Source organism: Chiloscyllium plagiosum, unplaced genomic scaffold (assembly GCF_037043375.1).
Source record: "Chiloscyllium plagiosum isolate Xiang-an unplaced genomic scaffold, Cpla_swu_hap1 HiC_scaffold_45, whole genome shotgun sequence".
NCBI classification, from domain to species: Eukaryota; Metazoa; Chordata; class Chondrichthyes; order Orectolobiformes; family Hemiscylliidae; genus Chiloscyllium; species Chiloscyllium plagiosum.
Genome location: NW_028270183.1, coordinates 435,422 through 451,804, shown reverse-complemented (window position 1 = coordinate 451,804; position 16,383 = coordinate 435,422). Strand labels below are relative to the sequence as shown.

The 16,383-nt window shown below is 41.3% G+C and overlaps 1 protein-coding gene across 1 annotated transcript; it reads right to left on the bottom strand.

Annotated features, from left to right (window-relative positions):
* Positions 1-2,525: 2,525 nt before the first annotated feature.
* LOC122540166 (uncharacterized) lies at positions 2,526-8,014 on the bottom strand. The gene is made up of 3 exons (XM_043675496.2): positions 7,610-8,014; positions 5,431-5,458; positions 2,526-3,703 (listed from the first exon to the last, which is right to left on the bottom strand). The coding sequence occupies exons 1-3, from the start codon at positions 7,829-7,831 to the stop codon at positions 3,288-3,290; spliced, it is 666 nt and encodes a 221-aa protein (XP_043531431.1). The 5' UTR covers positions 7,832-8,014; the 3' UTR covers positions 2,526-3,287.
* Positions 8,015-16,383: the final 8,369 nt, after the last annotated feature.

Genomic DNA, 16,383 nt, shown 5'->3' with positions numbered 1-16,383 from the left:
GTTTCTAACCTCAACCCACACTACCTCAGTAGGCGAGTCCCCATCAAACATTCTCTCAGCCACCGTTATACCGACCTTGACTAGCAAGGCCACGCCTCCCCCTCTTTTACTGCCTTGCCTGTTCTTAATGGAAGATCGAAACCCTGGAACATGCAACATCCATTCCTCACCCTGCTCTATCCATGTCTCCAAAATGACCACAACATCGAAGTCCCAGGTACCTATCCATGCTGCAAGCTCACCGACCTTAATTCGGATACTCGTGGCGTTGAAGTAGACACACTTCAAACCACTTCGCTGTCTGCCAGCACATTCCTGTGACCCTGAAATCTTGTCTCTGTCCTTCTTAGTCTCATCCTCATGTGCATTGCAACTACACCTCCGGTTCTCACCCCCCTGCTGAGCTAGTTTAAACCCAACCGAATAGCACCAGCAAATTTCCCACCCAGGATATTTGTACCCCTCTGGTTCAAGTGAAGACCGTCCTATTTGTACAAGTCCCACCTTCCCCAGAATAAGCCCAATTATCCAAGAACCTGAAACCCTCCCTCCTGCACCATCCTTGCAGCCACATGTTCAGCTGATATCTCTCCCTATTCCTTGCCTCACTATCACGTGGCACAGGTAATAAATCAGAGATAACAACTCTGCTTGTTCTAGCTCTCAGCCTCCACCCTAGCTCCCTGAAACCCTGCCTTACATCCCTATCCCTCTTTCTACCTATGTCGTTGGTACCTACATGGACCATGAGTTGAGGCTGGTCACCCTCTCCCTTCAGGACCCCAAAGATACGATCCGAGACAACACGGACCCTGGCACCTGGGAGGCAACACACCAACCGCAAGTCTCGTTTGTTCCCAACAAACCTTCTATCTGAGCCTCTAACTATCGAGTCCCCAATGACTAACACTCTCCTCCTTTCACTCCTTCCCTTCTGTGCAACAAGGACAGACTCTGTGCCAGAGACCTGGGCCCCACTGCGTACCCCTGGTAAGTCGTTCCCCCTGAACAATATCCAAAACGGTATACATGTTTTTCAGGGGAACGACCACAGGGGATCCCTCCACTGACTGTTTCTTTCCCTCTTCGAACAGTCACCCAGCTTTCTTCATGCCTAGGAGTAACAATTTCCTTGTAACTCTTATCTATCACAGCCTCTGCCTCCCAAATGATCCGAAGTTCATCCAGCTCCCACTCCAGTTCCCTAACACGGTCTTGGAGGAGCGAGAGTTGGGTGCACTTCCTGCAGATGTACTTGGATGGGACACTAATGGCGTCCCTCACCTCAAACATCATGCAGGAGGAACATTACTCTCCCTGCACTGCCATTCCTGCTAGTCCCCTTATCACAAAGTATCACTTCAGTGATACTTGCTGCACACTCCTCCCAGTTCCAAGGCAGAAGTAGGGAACCCCTAGCCACTTCTTTTTTTTGGCTTTGTTGAATGACCTCTTGCTTATTTCTGGGCTATAGCTTCAGCAGGACAGTATGTAGAACTATATGGAGGCTGCACATACATTGTCTCTTGAATGCTGATGTTTGAACAATCGTCTATCCTGGGAAAACAATCCTTGTGTCTGTTGTTTCTCCTTCCTGTTGATGCACAATATCATCCTTCTCTCTTGCTGAGGGGAAGAAATGTCCTGAGGGAGATCAAAGAGCCCATCCCCACTTACCTAGCCATCAGAATGAAAGCATCCATGGCTTGAGCAATAGTGAACATCTTTCTATATATCCAGCAAATTCTGATTGTTCTGCTCGATCTAATTCTCCACAGCAACTACTGCTTGTTCCATGAAAGCAGTCAGGTGTTATTCCCAAGCCATAATAATGGCCAGACTCCTCTTCCCTTCATACCAGATCACCTATCATTCCTCTCTCTGGGAAGAATCTGTCCACCTTTGTCTTAGATATATGCGATGACCCCATCTCTATTGCCTTCTGAGGCAGAGTCCCAAAGTGCATAACACTCAAAAAAAATTTCTCAACTGTCCTAAAAAGGTGACTCCTAATTTTAGAACAGTGCCCCCCCCTCCCCCCACCAGTTCTTGACTAACCCACAAGAAGAAACATCCTTTCCATGTTCACCAAATCAAGACTATTCAGGATCTATCAAGTCAGTTACTCTAAACACTAGTAAAAATAAGCTCAGCCTGTTTAACCTATAAGACAGTGCACTCATTATAGATATTAATCTAGTAAATGCATTGAAGGGGTCCAGATGAGGTATACATCCTTTCTTAAATAGGGAGACTAAAACTGCTCAGCATTTGTGATGTGGTTTTGAAAAGGCAGCTTGATTGAAGCATATAAAATTCTAAGAAAATATTTCCTCTTATGGGAGAATCTAAAACTAAGAGTCAATGTTTAAAAATCAGGGATCACCCATTTAAAGTGATAATTTAAATGGGAATTATAATCTAATTGAGTCACAATTCAGGACGTAACAGCAAACATCTGGAAAATAATGAATAAGGTTTAGACAATGCGTGTAAATTAACATCAAATCAAGGAAGAATAGATGTAGACTTTTATTATTATTTTGACTTTAACAAATATGTATCATGGCCTTTGTAGACCTGCGAAAACCTCACCAGTAAATACATGTAACAGTTTGAATTTCATAAGTTACATAAATATCCCAAAAGGTAGCTAATTTGTAAATATAGAATAAACAGACAATAAATTAGTGCAAAAAAAGTTACATTCAAATGGAAATACAAGATAAGACATTGTTCATGGAAACGTGTAGCAATAGTGTCCTTTGGTAGTTTCCAATGGAAATCAAGAGAATGAGGCAACTTGAATCAGACTTGAAATGGACACTAGATTGCCAAACAGTTCAATTCAATTTGCTTTATACAAGTATTTCACCTCTTACAAAAAAGGCATATGTAGAGAATCCCAAATTTTGGAATACCATAATCTGAATATCAGACAAAGGACATAATAACATGCCCAATAAACTGAACCACTGCATAGCAGGGACTAAACACTCTATATAAATAATGTAGTGAGATTAAAACATTAAGTCCCTTCATGCAAAAATGTTTAGATTCAAACAGGCTCACAATAAGTGTCCAAATGTATGGCACTGCAAAAGTGCAGCCAGTCAGGCAGCACTGAGGAGCAGAAGAGTAGACATTTTGAGCATAAGCTCTTCATCAGGAATGTCCAGAGTTGGGTAATGATAAATAACCAACATCCATTGCATTGGGACAATCCATGGATCATACACACATTATAGTTTGTTAAAGTGCAGTCATTTGTATTGATTGAAGAACATCTAGCTTTCTATCAAGAAAGCTCCAAAATATGTATGATCAATATCCAGCATGACATTGTCTTCCTTCTGCAAGCCTTCAATTTTGGCTTGGATGAAGCCCTTGCTCGAGATTTGGACTAATATGCCCGAATACCCAAAGGCAACCTGTTCCTCTTGTCCCTTCTCCTGGGATACTTTCATCTCAGTGCTCAGTACAGGTAAGCAGGAACTTTCAATGCAGTGGGTAATATCTAACTTGACCGGTGAACTGTTCTTGCATTCATTTAAAACTGAGCAGTACACTTTCAGCTTTGCATACACATAATACATCCCATCTCTGGTGGTCTGTAACTTCTGATTTTCAAAACGGAAGCCACTGCCCAAATGGTTCCGTCCTAGCCCAGGGGTGGCTGACCATCTTACTGTTTCGTTGGGCCCTGTTGAAAGAATTGAGATAGACAGAATAAATGACTTTGCTTCAGTTAATAAACACCTCCAAATATATAACTTGCCTCCACATGTGTAGATGTTGGCTGAGTAATTGTCACTGCCCAAAATTACACATGAAGAGTCACCAGGGAGATAAAGTGTGAGAGGGATATGGAAGCAGTAGAAGTTCCTTTCTTTGGGCAGGAATAGAAGATAACTTATTTTATGCCTACTTTAAAACAGCCATTCTGTACTACTCAACATCTCAAGCTATGAGCATCACATAGGTGTTCTTAGTTAGTTTGAAGGGAAGTCAATCATGTAAACACTAGAAGACTTTAATTGAATAAAATGAAATTCACGCTGAAGATGCTGCCAACTGAGCAAAGTCAATAAACAATACACTAAGATGTTTACCATTATTAATTATCCTAACATGACATCAGCACTTGCAAGCAGAAATTAAGCTAGAGGGGTGGAATCTTGAATTAGGAGGTCATAGTTACAGAATAAGAGGACACATTTAAAACTGAGATGCAAAGGGATTGTTTCTCTCGGAGGGTAGTGAATATCAAAGTTGTGGAGGCTAGATCACTGAAAGGATTAAATGGATTTTTGGAGTTGAGGGCTGTGACGAGCTAGCACAAATGAGGATTGAGACCTGTGGCAGATCAGCCATAAGCTTAAGGAATAGGCAGGAGGCTAGAAGAACACAGCAAGCTAGGCAGCATCAAGAGGTGGAGAAGTCAATGTTTTAGGTGTTACACCTGAAATGTCAACTTCTCCACCTCCTGAAGATGCCTGGCTTGCTGTGTTCTTCCAGCCTCCTGCCTGTCTACTTTGGATTCCAGCATCAGCAGTTTTGTTTGTCTCGATGAGCTTAAAGAATGGCAGGGCAGGCTTAACAGGCTGAATGGCCTACTCTTACATTTTTTAAAAATGCAAGGAATTTAGTATTTAGTATCTGTGTTGCTTTATCCATTGGACCTATTTACACTAATCATATTCATACATCTTATATTATTCCTTTTCAAAACCTATCACGTTTCATCTAAATGGTGTCTCTGCTCAAACCTCTAATCTTATTTATGTGAAAAACACTTCTTCAAAGTTCTTCCTTCCTCATAATGACAACACAGAGTCAATGCACATGAACTGGAATATCATGGTTACATAAAAGTAAGGAACTTGTCTCAATTCACCTGCAGCCCAGTGTCTCAGCACCTCATTATCACCCTTTCTTTGCTGAGTATCAAATGCGTTATTTTACTTTCATTTATTTTTGTTTCTGCAATCATTAAGATCAGAAATATAGCTTCCCCTATGCTGTCCATCATATTCTGAAGGTAGATGCAGCATAAGTTTGGTACATTGTAAAGGTCCCTTTACACTGACCTATCAAAGTTGAAACTTTATTGCTGGAACAGCACAGCAGGTCAGGCAGCATCCAGGGAACAGGAGATTCGACGTTTCGGGCACAGGCCCTTCTTCCTGAAGAAGGGCCTGTGCCCGAAACGTCGAATCTCCTGTTCCCTGGATGCTGCCTGACCTGCTGTGCTGTTCCAGCAATAAAGTTTCAACTTTGATCTCCAGCATCTGCAGACCTCACTTTCTCCTCGACTGACCTATCAAACACTCCCACTAAGGTAGTGTTAACTTCCTGCTGTGTTTTCATGCCTAGTCTTGTTACACATTTAGACTATTTATTTTAAAAAATAATTAAAGATATACTTACCACGATCTGCTAATATGTGTACAGCAAACTGCAATATAAACAGAATAATCATTAGGATGAAATCAGCAAATCTTTGAATTTACATATTTTGTCAATTCCTGTATCTATTAGATTTTTAAAATAAACAACAATGAGCGTTGTGTATGAGCATTTTTGGGTGTTTGACTGTACTTCTGTGCACACACATTAGTACATATTTCCCACATGTATGGCATAATGGTAATGTCACTGAGCTAGTAATCCCAGGACATAGGTCAATGCTCTGGGGAACACAGGTTCAAATCCAGTTGATGAAATTTAGATTTAATTAATAAAATTTGGAATTGAAAGCTAAACTGATGGTGACCATGAAACTATCATTGTTGTTAAAAACCCATCCTATTCACTTATAGCCTTTAGGAAAGGAAATCTACCATCATTACCTGCTTTGGTCTACTTTTGATTTCAGACCCATAGAGATTGATTCCTAACTGCCCTCTGAAATGGCCTAGAGAGCCAGTTAGAAGCCAGTTAGGGATGACCTTGTATGCAATGCTCACATCCCATGAAAAGAACACTCCTGAAATGGACAACTCCAAGTACTATCTTAACTAATTGGCAAATCTGTGTGAAACAACATAAAGGTATATGGAAACAGAGCACAAATATGAGGACAACTCTTTGCAGATGGACAAATAGCTTCTTTGGATGCTCTATCCCAAAAACATTTTATTACCAGCAACAGTTATAATAAACAACTGTATGTAACTATTCTCCTGCACTTTGTTCTCTTTCAGTTCAACAATTCTATATACAGAAATTGGAAACCATTCAAATCTGCATTACAGTTTCAAATTAAGCATATCCGGAAGAGGAGTGAACCGTATAGCTTCTTATCTGCAATTCAGTACAATTATGGCTGATCTTGAGCTTTAACTCCATTTTCCCCCTTACCCCTGGACTTCCTGAGATTAAAATCAGTCTCTCAAGATATTCAATAATGAAGCATCCACACTGAAGGGGTAGAGAATTTCACAGATTAATCACCCTATTGAAGAAATTTCTCCTCAACTCAATCCTAAATAATTTACTTAACTTGAAATTATGTCCTTGTGTCATACATTCTCAAGCAGGTTAAACAACCTCTGTATCTCTCCAATCTCTTCAGAATTTTATCTATTTCAATGACATCACTTCATTCTTCTAAATTCCCCTGCCAAAGGCTCAATTTACTCAGCTTTTCATTAGTGGAAACCAGCTGGTGAATATTTGCCATCCTGCCTGTATATTATGTCCTTCCCTAAATATGGAGAGCAAAACTACACAGCTGTGGTCAAAGTGCTGTACATTTGTAGACTTCCTTATTCATGAACTCCAGTTCCCTTGATATAAAGGGAATTCTGCCTCTCTCCTCAAGTGGTTTCCTTGGTAATGAAGGTTTGTTAATCACCGCACCAGGATATCCCAACTGGGGAAAAGGAGAAGGGCAAGCTCCAAGTACCATCTCAGCTGGCATGGGATTGAACAATTAACTCGGTCTTGGCCTCCCTAACACGGCCTACCTTACTAAATGCATGCTAAATTTCTAGTTCATTGCATGATTATGATCCAGTCTCTATGAACAACATTTACAATTTTCACTCCTTTTGAAAAGTGTTATATTTTTATCTTGGTGCATGTGACAATAAATCTAATCAAATCGCCAAAGTGACAAACCTCACTGCTCCCCATTAGATTCTACTTGCACCTTTTGGCTTATTCACTCGGCCCTATCTCCTCTGAAGCTTCCCTCACGCCTCTCGATCCTTCCTGCCTTTGTATGATGAACAACCCTTAAATACATTACTGTGTTTGGTGATCTAGTTACTAATTGTCAAAGCCTGCCAACAGGAAAATATCTCCTTTTCCCATTCCGTTTGGTTCTTATCTTTTAACCAATCCTCTCGATGAACTGCGAGCAATGGTGATTTCGGGGTTTCATTCGTTTTCAGTACTTGAAAGGGAATTACCTTCCCTTCCAGTCCCACTCCATATTTTTAAATAAAAACAAGAAATGCTAACTGACATTAGGCAGCCGTGGATTAAATAATCGTGGTACAACTCGGATTTAATGAAGTGTGAAGGAAGGGATAAATTCTAATCCAATGAATTTCCCTGACTTAAATACGATACAGATAGACAGAAATGGGCATGCACTTACTTTGCCTCCAGTTCCCTTGTTCTCCGCGGTAAATTTGGGAAAGATTAAAAGCCAAAAGGTGCAGACAAGGGATGCGATGATGATGAAAAGTAGCAGCACGGAGGCGAGCAGGACAGTGAGCAAACGGCGCTCACACTGGTTCGATTCCTTGCCTCGGTCTAACTCCCAGCTGCTCACGGTCTGACTCACGGTAACTTCGCTCAAATCCTCTTTCTGGGACATGACTCAGCGTGCCGCCTTCTCACTCGGTTATCGGTCCGCTCCCTGGAGAGGAACGTTTCTGCTCTGAAGCCTGTTACTTTCTCGGGCCCCTTTTTGTTTCATTAAAAGAGGAAGTTTCCGTGATGACAGAATCCATGAGTTGGACTTCCCCCGGGGAGGAGATGCCGTTTCACTGACAGAAACTGTCCAGGATTCACCCGACAAAAGCAGAGAAAGGAAACGGGGGCGGAGGAAAGGCAACTGTCAGTGGAAAGGGGCGAGGTTTAACTGGAGAGAAAATCATAATGAGTGAGAAAGGGAAACATTAAACGGAATAGCAACAGAGGAGAGACGACGAGCTCGGAAACTCAGCGCAGAGAGAGATGGCATAAAGGAAAACAAGTGAAAGGGTGAGAAACATGGTTGTTATGATTTGAAGATGTCGGTGTTGGACTGGGGTGGACAAAGTTAAAAATCACACAACACCAGGTTATAGTCCAACAGGTTTAATTGGAAGAACTAGCTTTCGGAGCGTCGCTCCTTCATCAGGTGGTTGTGGAAAAATGGTGACACCAAAATGAGAAGGACCCAAAGTGAGGCACAAGGGGAAAGGATACAGACAAACAATACAGATGCTACAGAGAGACAGAGGTTTGGTCTAGGGCATAAAGTGGTACAGCCCGCCAGTACAATCTCGTGAATCAGAGAGAGTACACACACAAGGAAACACAGAATGAAAAAGTTTGTTGTGTGCAAATTACTGATGCCATTACAGCAGCGACTACAGTTCAAAAGTATTGTCTAAAACACTTTGGACTTCTGGTGGTCGGGATAACCTTGTCAATGCAAGTCTTTCTACAAAGAAATGGACATGCACTCAGTAAGACAGGGAAGATGTACCACTTTCCAAAAGAAGCATATTTGGTGAGACACAATCAGAAGGAAACACGAATCGCCTCAACGATACAAAAAGGCAGAGACATTGAGAAAAACAAACGGTAGAGATTGGCAGGAAAGTGAAAGATGGAGAGGCGCTATTGAAACAGAATGGGAAAAGGAAATACTGACAGTGGTTGAAAAACATAAATAGCTGGGAAAAGAAAATATAGATAGGAGGCCCACTTGCCTACATTGTCCCATCCCCCCACCCTGCCCCCTTCCAGTGAGCACCACCTATCCCCAGTGTAGCCCCATCAGTCTGTACAGCCACCTGCAGACTCACCCTGAGAGTGGAAGAGAGTCATTCTGGTCTGAAAGGGACTGCCAATGATGATGGGAAAAGATCCATTGGAATGAGCTGACCAGGATTAGACCGTCCCTGGGATCTAGGACTGCAGGGGCATACATCTCTCTCACACACACACAATTTCACACAAACACAATCTCACACACACAATCTCACATGCTCCCTCAGAGGTGCAAGACAGTTAATGTCAGTCAATGCCACTGAGTGTGGTGGTTACTGCTGGTAATGCACAAAGAACTCAGATCAATGAGGGACCCAGGCCACAGGTGGGTGAGGAAGGGGAAGAGGATTGACTCCCAACAGGCAGCCATTCCCAATGGAAGGGCAGGCAGTAGCATAGAGATAATGTCATTGGGAAAATAATCTAGAAACCTCAGGGGACATGGATTTGAATCCAGCTCTAGCAGATGGTGAAATTTGAATTAAATAAAAATCTGGAACTAAAGGCTAGCCCAGAGGTGGGGAACCTTTGGCAGTCAGTCTGTGAGGATTATTTTGTTGAATTTTCTTTTACTCTCTGGTATTTTAAATACATTCATTTTAAGATTAAAATAAAAATAATAAAGGACGAAAAAATATATTAATAAAAAATAAAAGATTTGTTCTGCAAAATTTGGATTCATTCAAAAGGTCACACACAACGGCCTAGCAGGCCGCAGGTTCCCCACCCCTGGGCTAGCATAACGGTAATGACATAACTCTTATCAACTGTGGTCAAAAAAAGACATCTGTTCACAAATGTCCTTTAGGGAAGGAAATAGAACATAGAACTGTACAGCACAGGAACAGGCCCTTCAGTCCATGATGTTGTGCCAAACATAACCAGTTAAACAAACCCCCTCTGCCTGCCCATGGTCCAAATCCCTCCACTCCTTGCTTATTCATGGTCTTATCTAAAAGACATTTAAACACCCCTATTGTATCTGCTTCCACCGCTACCCCTATCAGCACATAACAGGCACCTACTATTCTGTGTAAAATATTTACCCCTCACATCCCCTTTGAACTTCCCATCTCGAATACATGCCCTCTCGTATTAGATATTTCAACTCTGGGAGAAAGATTCTGACTGTCAACCGTATCATAATTTTATAAAATTCTACCAGGTCTCCCCTGTGACAATGCTGTCACTTCAACAAGGTTATTTTTTTCCTTGGATTTTTTAAAGAGAGGTGGTAAAGGCAGAGGTGCTGAAAGACTCTAGTTTAACAATGGCAAGGGAGTGGCTAATTCTCCCAGTTCAGGTTTTTTCTAGATTGCTTTTAGTTGCAACAGTGAGAAGCTGCTGCAGTCCAGAAAAAGGTTCCAAGCTTCAGCAGATGATTCTCAATTGACTTGTCTCTCTGAAATATTTTTGGGTGTTGTTCCCTCTTGCCTGTAAGATTCTGCATTTGAATTTGCCTTTTGCAAATGGGATGTTGCTGGATTGGAACAGTTCCTTAGTTAAGTTGCTCTATGGGGTAGGTTAAGTTTTCTAAGAGTTAAGTTATTCTAAATTTCATTTTCATTTGTTCATATTTCAACTGTAGTGTTTAAATCAATTATATTTTGTTTAAAGCTGAGTGGTTTGACCAGTTGCATCACACCGGGAATATCCACTTCACAGCTGCCTTTAAAATAAGAGAAAAAGTTAGGGTCTGGGCTACTGTAAAATACTTTGAGGGAGTCTGGCCTGGTCTAAAACACCCTCAGCCTCTGCTGCTCCAGAGAAAACCCTCTAATAAAGGCAGCATCCTGCTAAACCTCTTCTGCAACCTCTAACGCCTCCACATCCTTCATGAAATGTGGCAATCAGAATTGAATGCAATACTCTTAAGTGCGGCCTGACCAAACTTTTATCTATTGTCCTTACCTGATCGGGTCAACATGTAGACTCTAGGCCCACAGCATTGTTGATTCTTAACTGCCCACTGAAATGTCCCTAGTAAGCAACTTAGATCAAGAAACCATTAGGAATGGCTAATAAAAGCTAGCCCAGCCAGGGAATCCCACATCTCATGAAATAATTTTTTAAAAAGTGCCAGGTCACTTGATAAAGGAACCCTAGAAGCCTTCAACATGCTCAATAAACACAACGATGCCCTTAAAAGGGCATCAGTTGGCCATTTGAGGATTTCAATTAACATCTAAGTGGGAATGCTGTCCATGATCAGGCAAAGGAGGGAATCCAATGAGGACCCAACCTGCACCCTCCTGACAAATTAAATGTCCTCCATATCTACGTTTGGGGTTGGTGTACCATTGCATTTCACCATTTGAGTCTCTTCATCTTTCACTTTCTATTTTCCTCCTCCCATCTCTTTAGCTTAGAAATTATTATTAATGATGCTTTCTTTTTAATTCTTACATATATATGAGCAAGGCCAGCATTTGTTTCCTACCTTTAATTGTTTTTAGAAAGTGACAGTGAGCTACTTTCTTGAACTGTTGCACTCCATCAATTGTGGATACTGTTATGATGTCACTAAGAAGGGAACTCTTGGATTTTGATCCAGTCACCGTCAAGGAGCAGCTTCTGTATGTAGTTCAATATCAGTATAGGATGTGGGGCTTGCAGGTAATGGTGTTCCCTTGACTCTATTGCTCTTGTCCTATTAAGTGCTATTGAAAGGCACTGTGTAACGAGCCTTGGAGCAATCTTGTATAAAGTACACGCATTGTCATTGTGAGCTGGTAGAGAGTGTGCATGTTTATTTTGGTGGAATGGGGTGTTGTTAAGTGGATTACTCTGTCTAGATATGTCAAGTTTCTTGAGTATTGGAGCTGCATTCACCCAGCCAGTCTGGAATATTCTAACAGCCGTGTAAATGTGGACAAGCATCCCCACTTTGGATGTCATGATGAAAGAAAAATTACCAATGAAGTGGCTGAAAGTAGCTGAGCCTTGGACACATAAGGAACTCTTTAAGAGATGTCCTAAACCTGAGAGGACTTGCCTCCAAAACTTCAACCATCTTCCTTTATGCGAGGTATGACTCTGACCAGTGAAAAGCTTTCTCCATGATTTTCATTGATTCCAGGTTTACTAAACCCATGGATGCCACAAAAAAACAGTCACTTTCACCTCCCTTCTTCTGTTCAGCTCTTTTGTCCATTTTTGAATCAAAGCTATAATGAAAGCAAGAGGTGAGTAGCCCTAGTGAAACCCAACAGGGATGTCAATGACAGTCTAAAGCTGATCAAGACATTGCTGTGTAAGTGCTGCTGGGTGGCACTGTCATCAATAGAGATAAAATACTAAATGGTCCCTCAAGTTCTTTGCCTGTAACTTTTATTAGATGTTTTAACACATTTAAGATAAAGAACTGCTTGAATCAGTGGTTGCAGAATTAACATTAAAAAAAATCTCCAAATGTTGTAAACAATTTCTATACTTCTTTATCTACCTCTAATTACATCCCTTTCTGTTCATTCCTTTTTTAAATTATCTGTCACCTATGTTTTCCTGTCATTTTCCTAAACATGTTCACTTTCCTTAATTTTCTCTTCTCCGCAACAATATTCTATTTTGTGGTCACTTCTTCATATCTCTGTGTCACTAAGTATCTTGTTTCTGTCTTTTTTTCACTGTGTGTATAATTCTTTGAATGCCTGTGTTTCTATCTGTCAATCTCAATTTCCTTCTTTTGCAGTCTTAGTTCGATTTTCTGTCTAGGTCCTTCCTTCTTTCTATTTGTCTGCTCATGACTCGAACTATCTTTATCTAACTGTCTGTTGCACTGTTTTCCAACTAGCTCATGTCAAAACTTACTTGGTCAAATTTGGGATGTTAAACTTCCTTTCTAACACCACTTATGTTTTTCCTCTCTCCTTTAATGCCACTTTCATAGAGTCATGGAGTCCCACAGCATAGAGACAGGTCCTTTGGCCCATGCCGACCAAAATGTCCATCAACGCTAGCCCCATTTCCCTGCACTTGGCCAATCTCCTTCTGAGGAGAAAGTGAGGTCTGCAGACGCTGGAGATCAAAGCTGAAACTTTATTGCTGGAACAGCACAGCAGGTCAGGCAGCATCTAGGAAACAGAAGATTCCACGTTTTGAGCACATGCCCTTCTTCAGGAAACATTCCTGAAGAAGGGCATGTGCTCAAAACGTGGAATCTTCTGTTCCCTAGATGCTGCCTGACCTGCTGTGCTGTTCCAGCAATAAAGTTTCAGCTTCAATCTCCTTCTGACCCTTTCCTATCCATGTATTTGTCCAAACACCTTTCAAATATTATTAATGTCCCTGTCTCAACCATTTCTACTAGCAGCTCATTCCATATGCATATCACCCTTCGTGTAGAAAATGTTCCCCTCAGGTTCCCTCTTATTATTTCCCTCTAACCTTAAACTGATGCTGTATAGTCTTCGATTCCCCAACCCTAGGAAAAAAACTGAGTGCATTCACCCTATCCATGCCTCTCATAATCTTATACACTTCTATAAGATTCTCTCTCCACATCCTACTCTCTAAAGAGAAAAGCCCTAGCTTGTCCAATCTCTCCCTACTCAGACCATTGAGTCTTGGTAACATCCTTGTAAATTCCTCCTGCACACTTTCCAGTTTAATAACATCCTTCCTATAGCAAGGTGACCAAAACTGAACACAATACTCCAAGTGTGGCCTCACTAATGCCCTGTACAACTGCAACATAACTTCCCAACTTCTATATTCAATGATCTGAATGATGAAGGCCAGTGTTCCAAAAGCCTTCTTCACTGCCCTATCTACCTGTGACTCTACTTTCAGGGAACCATGCACCTGAACCCCAAGGTCCCTCTGTTCCACTACACTCCTAAAGGCCCTACCATTCACCATGAAACTTCCTTTATCTTATTTCCTCCAATCTCTGTTTGTCTTCTCTTTTCCTGTCCAGGTCTCATTATTGCCCCGCATATTTGTTGCTGTTGCTTGTGTGAATGCTCAGGGAATCATCTCAGTTAGTTTCTGTAAATCAGAAAACTCCTAAATGCCTTATAGAAAGGGGATCCTGGGAAGCCCCACATTAACAGTAAGAGCTGCCTATTTTTAGACACAACATAAAATTATGTCATAGCTCTACTTGGCTGTTTAAATGGAACTTCTGTCTAATTTTAGCAATTCTTTGTATGGTCTATATATTTAGGTTTCATTATTAATAAAATTTAAAATAAATGCAGCTCCTAAAACATGTGAAAATACTGCACAGACAGGAGAATGACAGAGATAGAGTATAAGACAAATAGAGTGGACGAGAATACAGAGACAGATGGTGTGTGAGAGAATAAGAGATTATAGGTACAAAGAGAAGCACAAATGGAGAATTAAAGAATGGAGGCTGGGAAAGGACAAAGACAGCCAGTGGGAGAGAATATAAAATTGAGTTCTTCCAAAACTTTCTTGGCAACATCCTAACTTACACTAAGTCATATTTGCTCATCATCCACAGTGCTTGCTGTCTCACAATGACTCCCCATTAAGCAACACTTGATTTTAAAATCTGCATCTTTGTTTTCAATCCCTTCACAGCCTTAACCCCCACCACTTCTAATATTTTCCATAGCCTCCTACAGTTCACTGCTGTTCCAATTCTGACTATTTTTAATAATTTCACATTTGGTGACAGTGTTTTACACTGGCTGGTTCCTAAAATCCTGAAATCCACCCCACCCCCCCAAAACTACTTTGCTTCTCCAAGTCTTTTCCCCTCTAAGATGTTCATCAAAACCCCCTACCTCTTTGACCAAGCTTTTAGCTATCGATCCTATTACCATCTTCCAAAAGAAGCACGTTAACAAAATAGGAGAATCATTCGGACAGTTTAAAACTGTTAAGGAGGAGATGTTGGATAAGCTGTTGATACTTAGATTTGACAAGATACTTGATCCAGAAGAGATGCAAGAGGAAGAAGAAAGAAATAAAATTGCAGAGGCATGGCCCCTAATCCTTGAGTCTTCTCTTATCTTGAAGGTGGTGTTAGAGGATGAAGAATTGCAGCAATTGCACTCTTATTCAAAAAGGTAGTTAAGTCAAGCAATTGTAGACCAGTCGGTTTAACTTTGGTACAATCAGAGAGTTTTACATCGTAGAAAGAGGACTTTTGGCCCATAGTGTCCTCAGCTGTCATCGAGCAGTCTACAGTAGTACCATTTTTTCAGTACTTGCTGTAGCCTTGTGGGTTCCAAGCAATCATCTAAATACTTCTTTAATGTTCTGAGGGTTCCTGCCTCAACCACTCTTTCAGGCAGTGAGTTCCAGGAATCCCCAAATCTGGGTAATAAAGTTTCCTGTAAATCCTCTCTAAACTTCCTGCCATTTACCTTAAAATCTATGTAATCTGATTATTAATCCCTCTACAATGGAGAAAAGTTTCTTCCTATCTGTCCTATCTATGCCCTCAAATCTTTATACACCTCAATCAAAATCCCCCTCTGCATTCTCTGTTCTAAGGAAAGCAGCTCCAGCCTAGCTAGCCAGTCATCACACCTGTAACATTCCAGCCTAAGAAACATTTTACTGAATCTCCTCTGCACCCTCTCTAGAGTAATCACATACTTCCTCTGGTGTGAAGGCCAGAACTGCAAACAATAATCTAACTGGCGGCAAATTAATTTCTTATCCAGCTCCATCATAACCTCCTTGCTCGTCATAAAGGCATGTGGCCCATATATCATCTTAATACTTTATCCACTTGTTCTATTGCTGTCAAGAATCTATGGATATACACACAAGGTCCCTCTGATCCACTGTACTTTCAAGAATCCTACCATTTATTATGTATTCCCTTGCCTTATTAGTCCTCTAAAGTGCATCACCTCACACTTTTCTGGATTAAATTTTGTCTACCATTGTTATGTCCATTTGATCAGCCTATCTATATCATCCTGCAGTCCAAAGCTTTCCTGCTTGCTATTTACCTCACGACCAAATTTTGTCTTATCTGCAAACTTATCTGTGGGAATCTAGAGAAGTGATTGCTGGGCCTCTTGCTGAGATATTTGTATCATCGATAGTGATAGATGAGGTGCTGGAAGACTGGAGGTTGGCTGACATTGTGTCACTGTTTAAGAAGGGTGGGAAGGACAAGCCTGGGCACTATAGACCAGTGAGCCTCACCTCAGTGGTGGGCAAGTTGTTGGAGGGAATCCTGAGGGACAGGATGTACATGTATTTGGAAAGGCAAGGACTGATTAGGGATAGTCAACATAGCTTTGTGCGTGTGAAACCATGTCTCACAAACTTGATTGAGTTTTTGTAAGAAGTAACAAAGAGGATTGATGAGGGCAGAGTGGTAGACGTGATCTATATGGACTTAAGTAAGACGTTCGACAAGGTTCCCCATGGGAGACTGGTTAGCAAGGTTAG

Bases quoted from the DNA above. Each gene is read 5' to 3' on its own strand.
- LOC122540166 (XM_043675496.2), bottom strand. From the start codon at position 7,831: ATGTCCCAGAAAGAGGATTTGAGCGAAGTTACCGTGAGTCAGACCGTG. The intron at 5,459-7,609 runs GTAAGTGCATGC...TTTATATTGCAG, and splicing joins ACAAGGGAACTGGAGGCAAA to TTTGCTGTACACATATTAGC. The intron at 3,704-5,430 runs GTAAGTATATCT...TTCTTTCAACAG, and splicing joins ACACATATTAGCAGATCGTG to GGCCCAACGAAACAGTAAGA.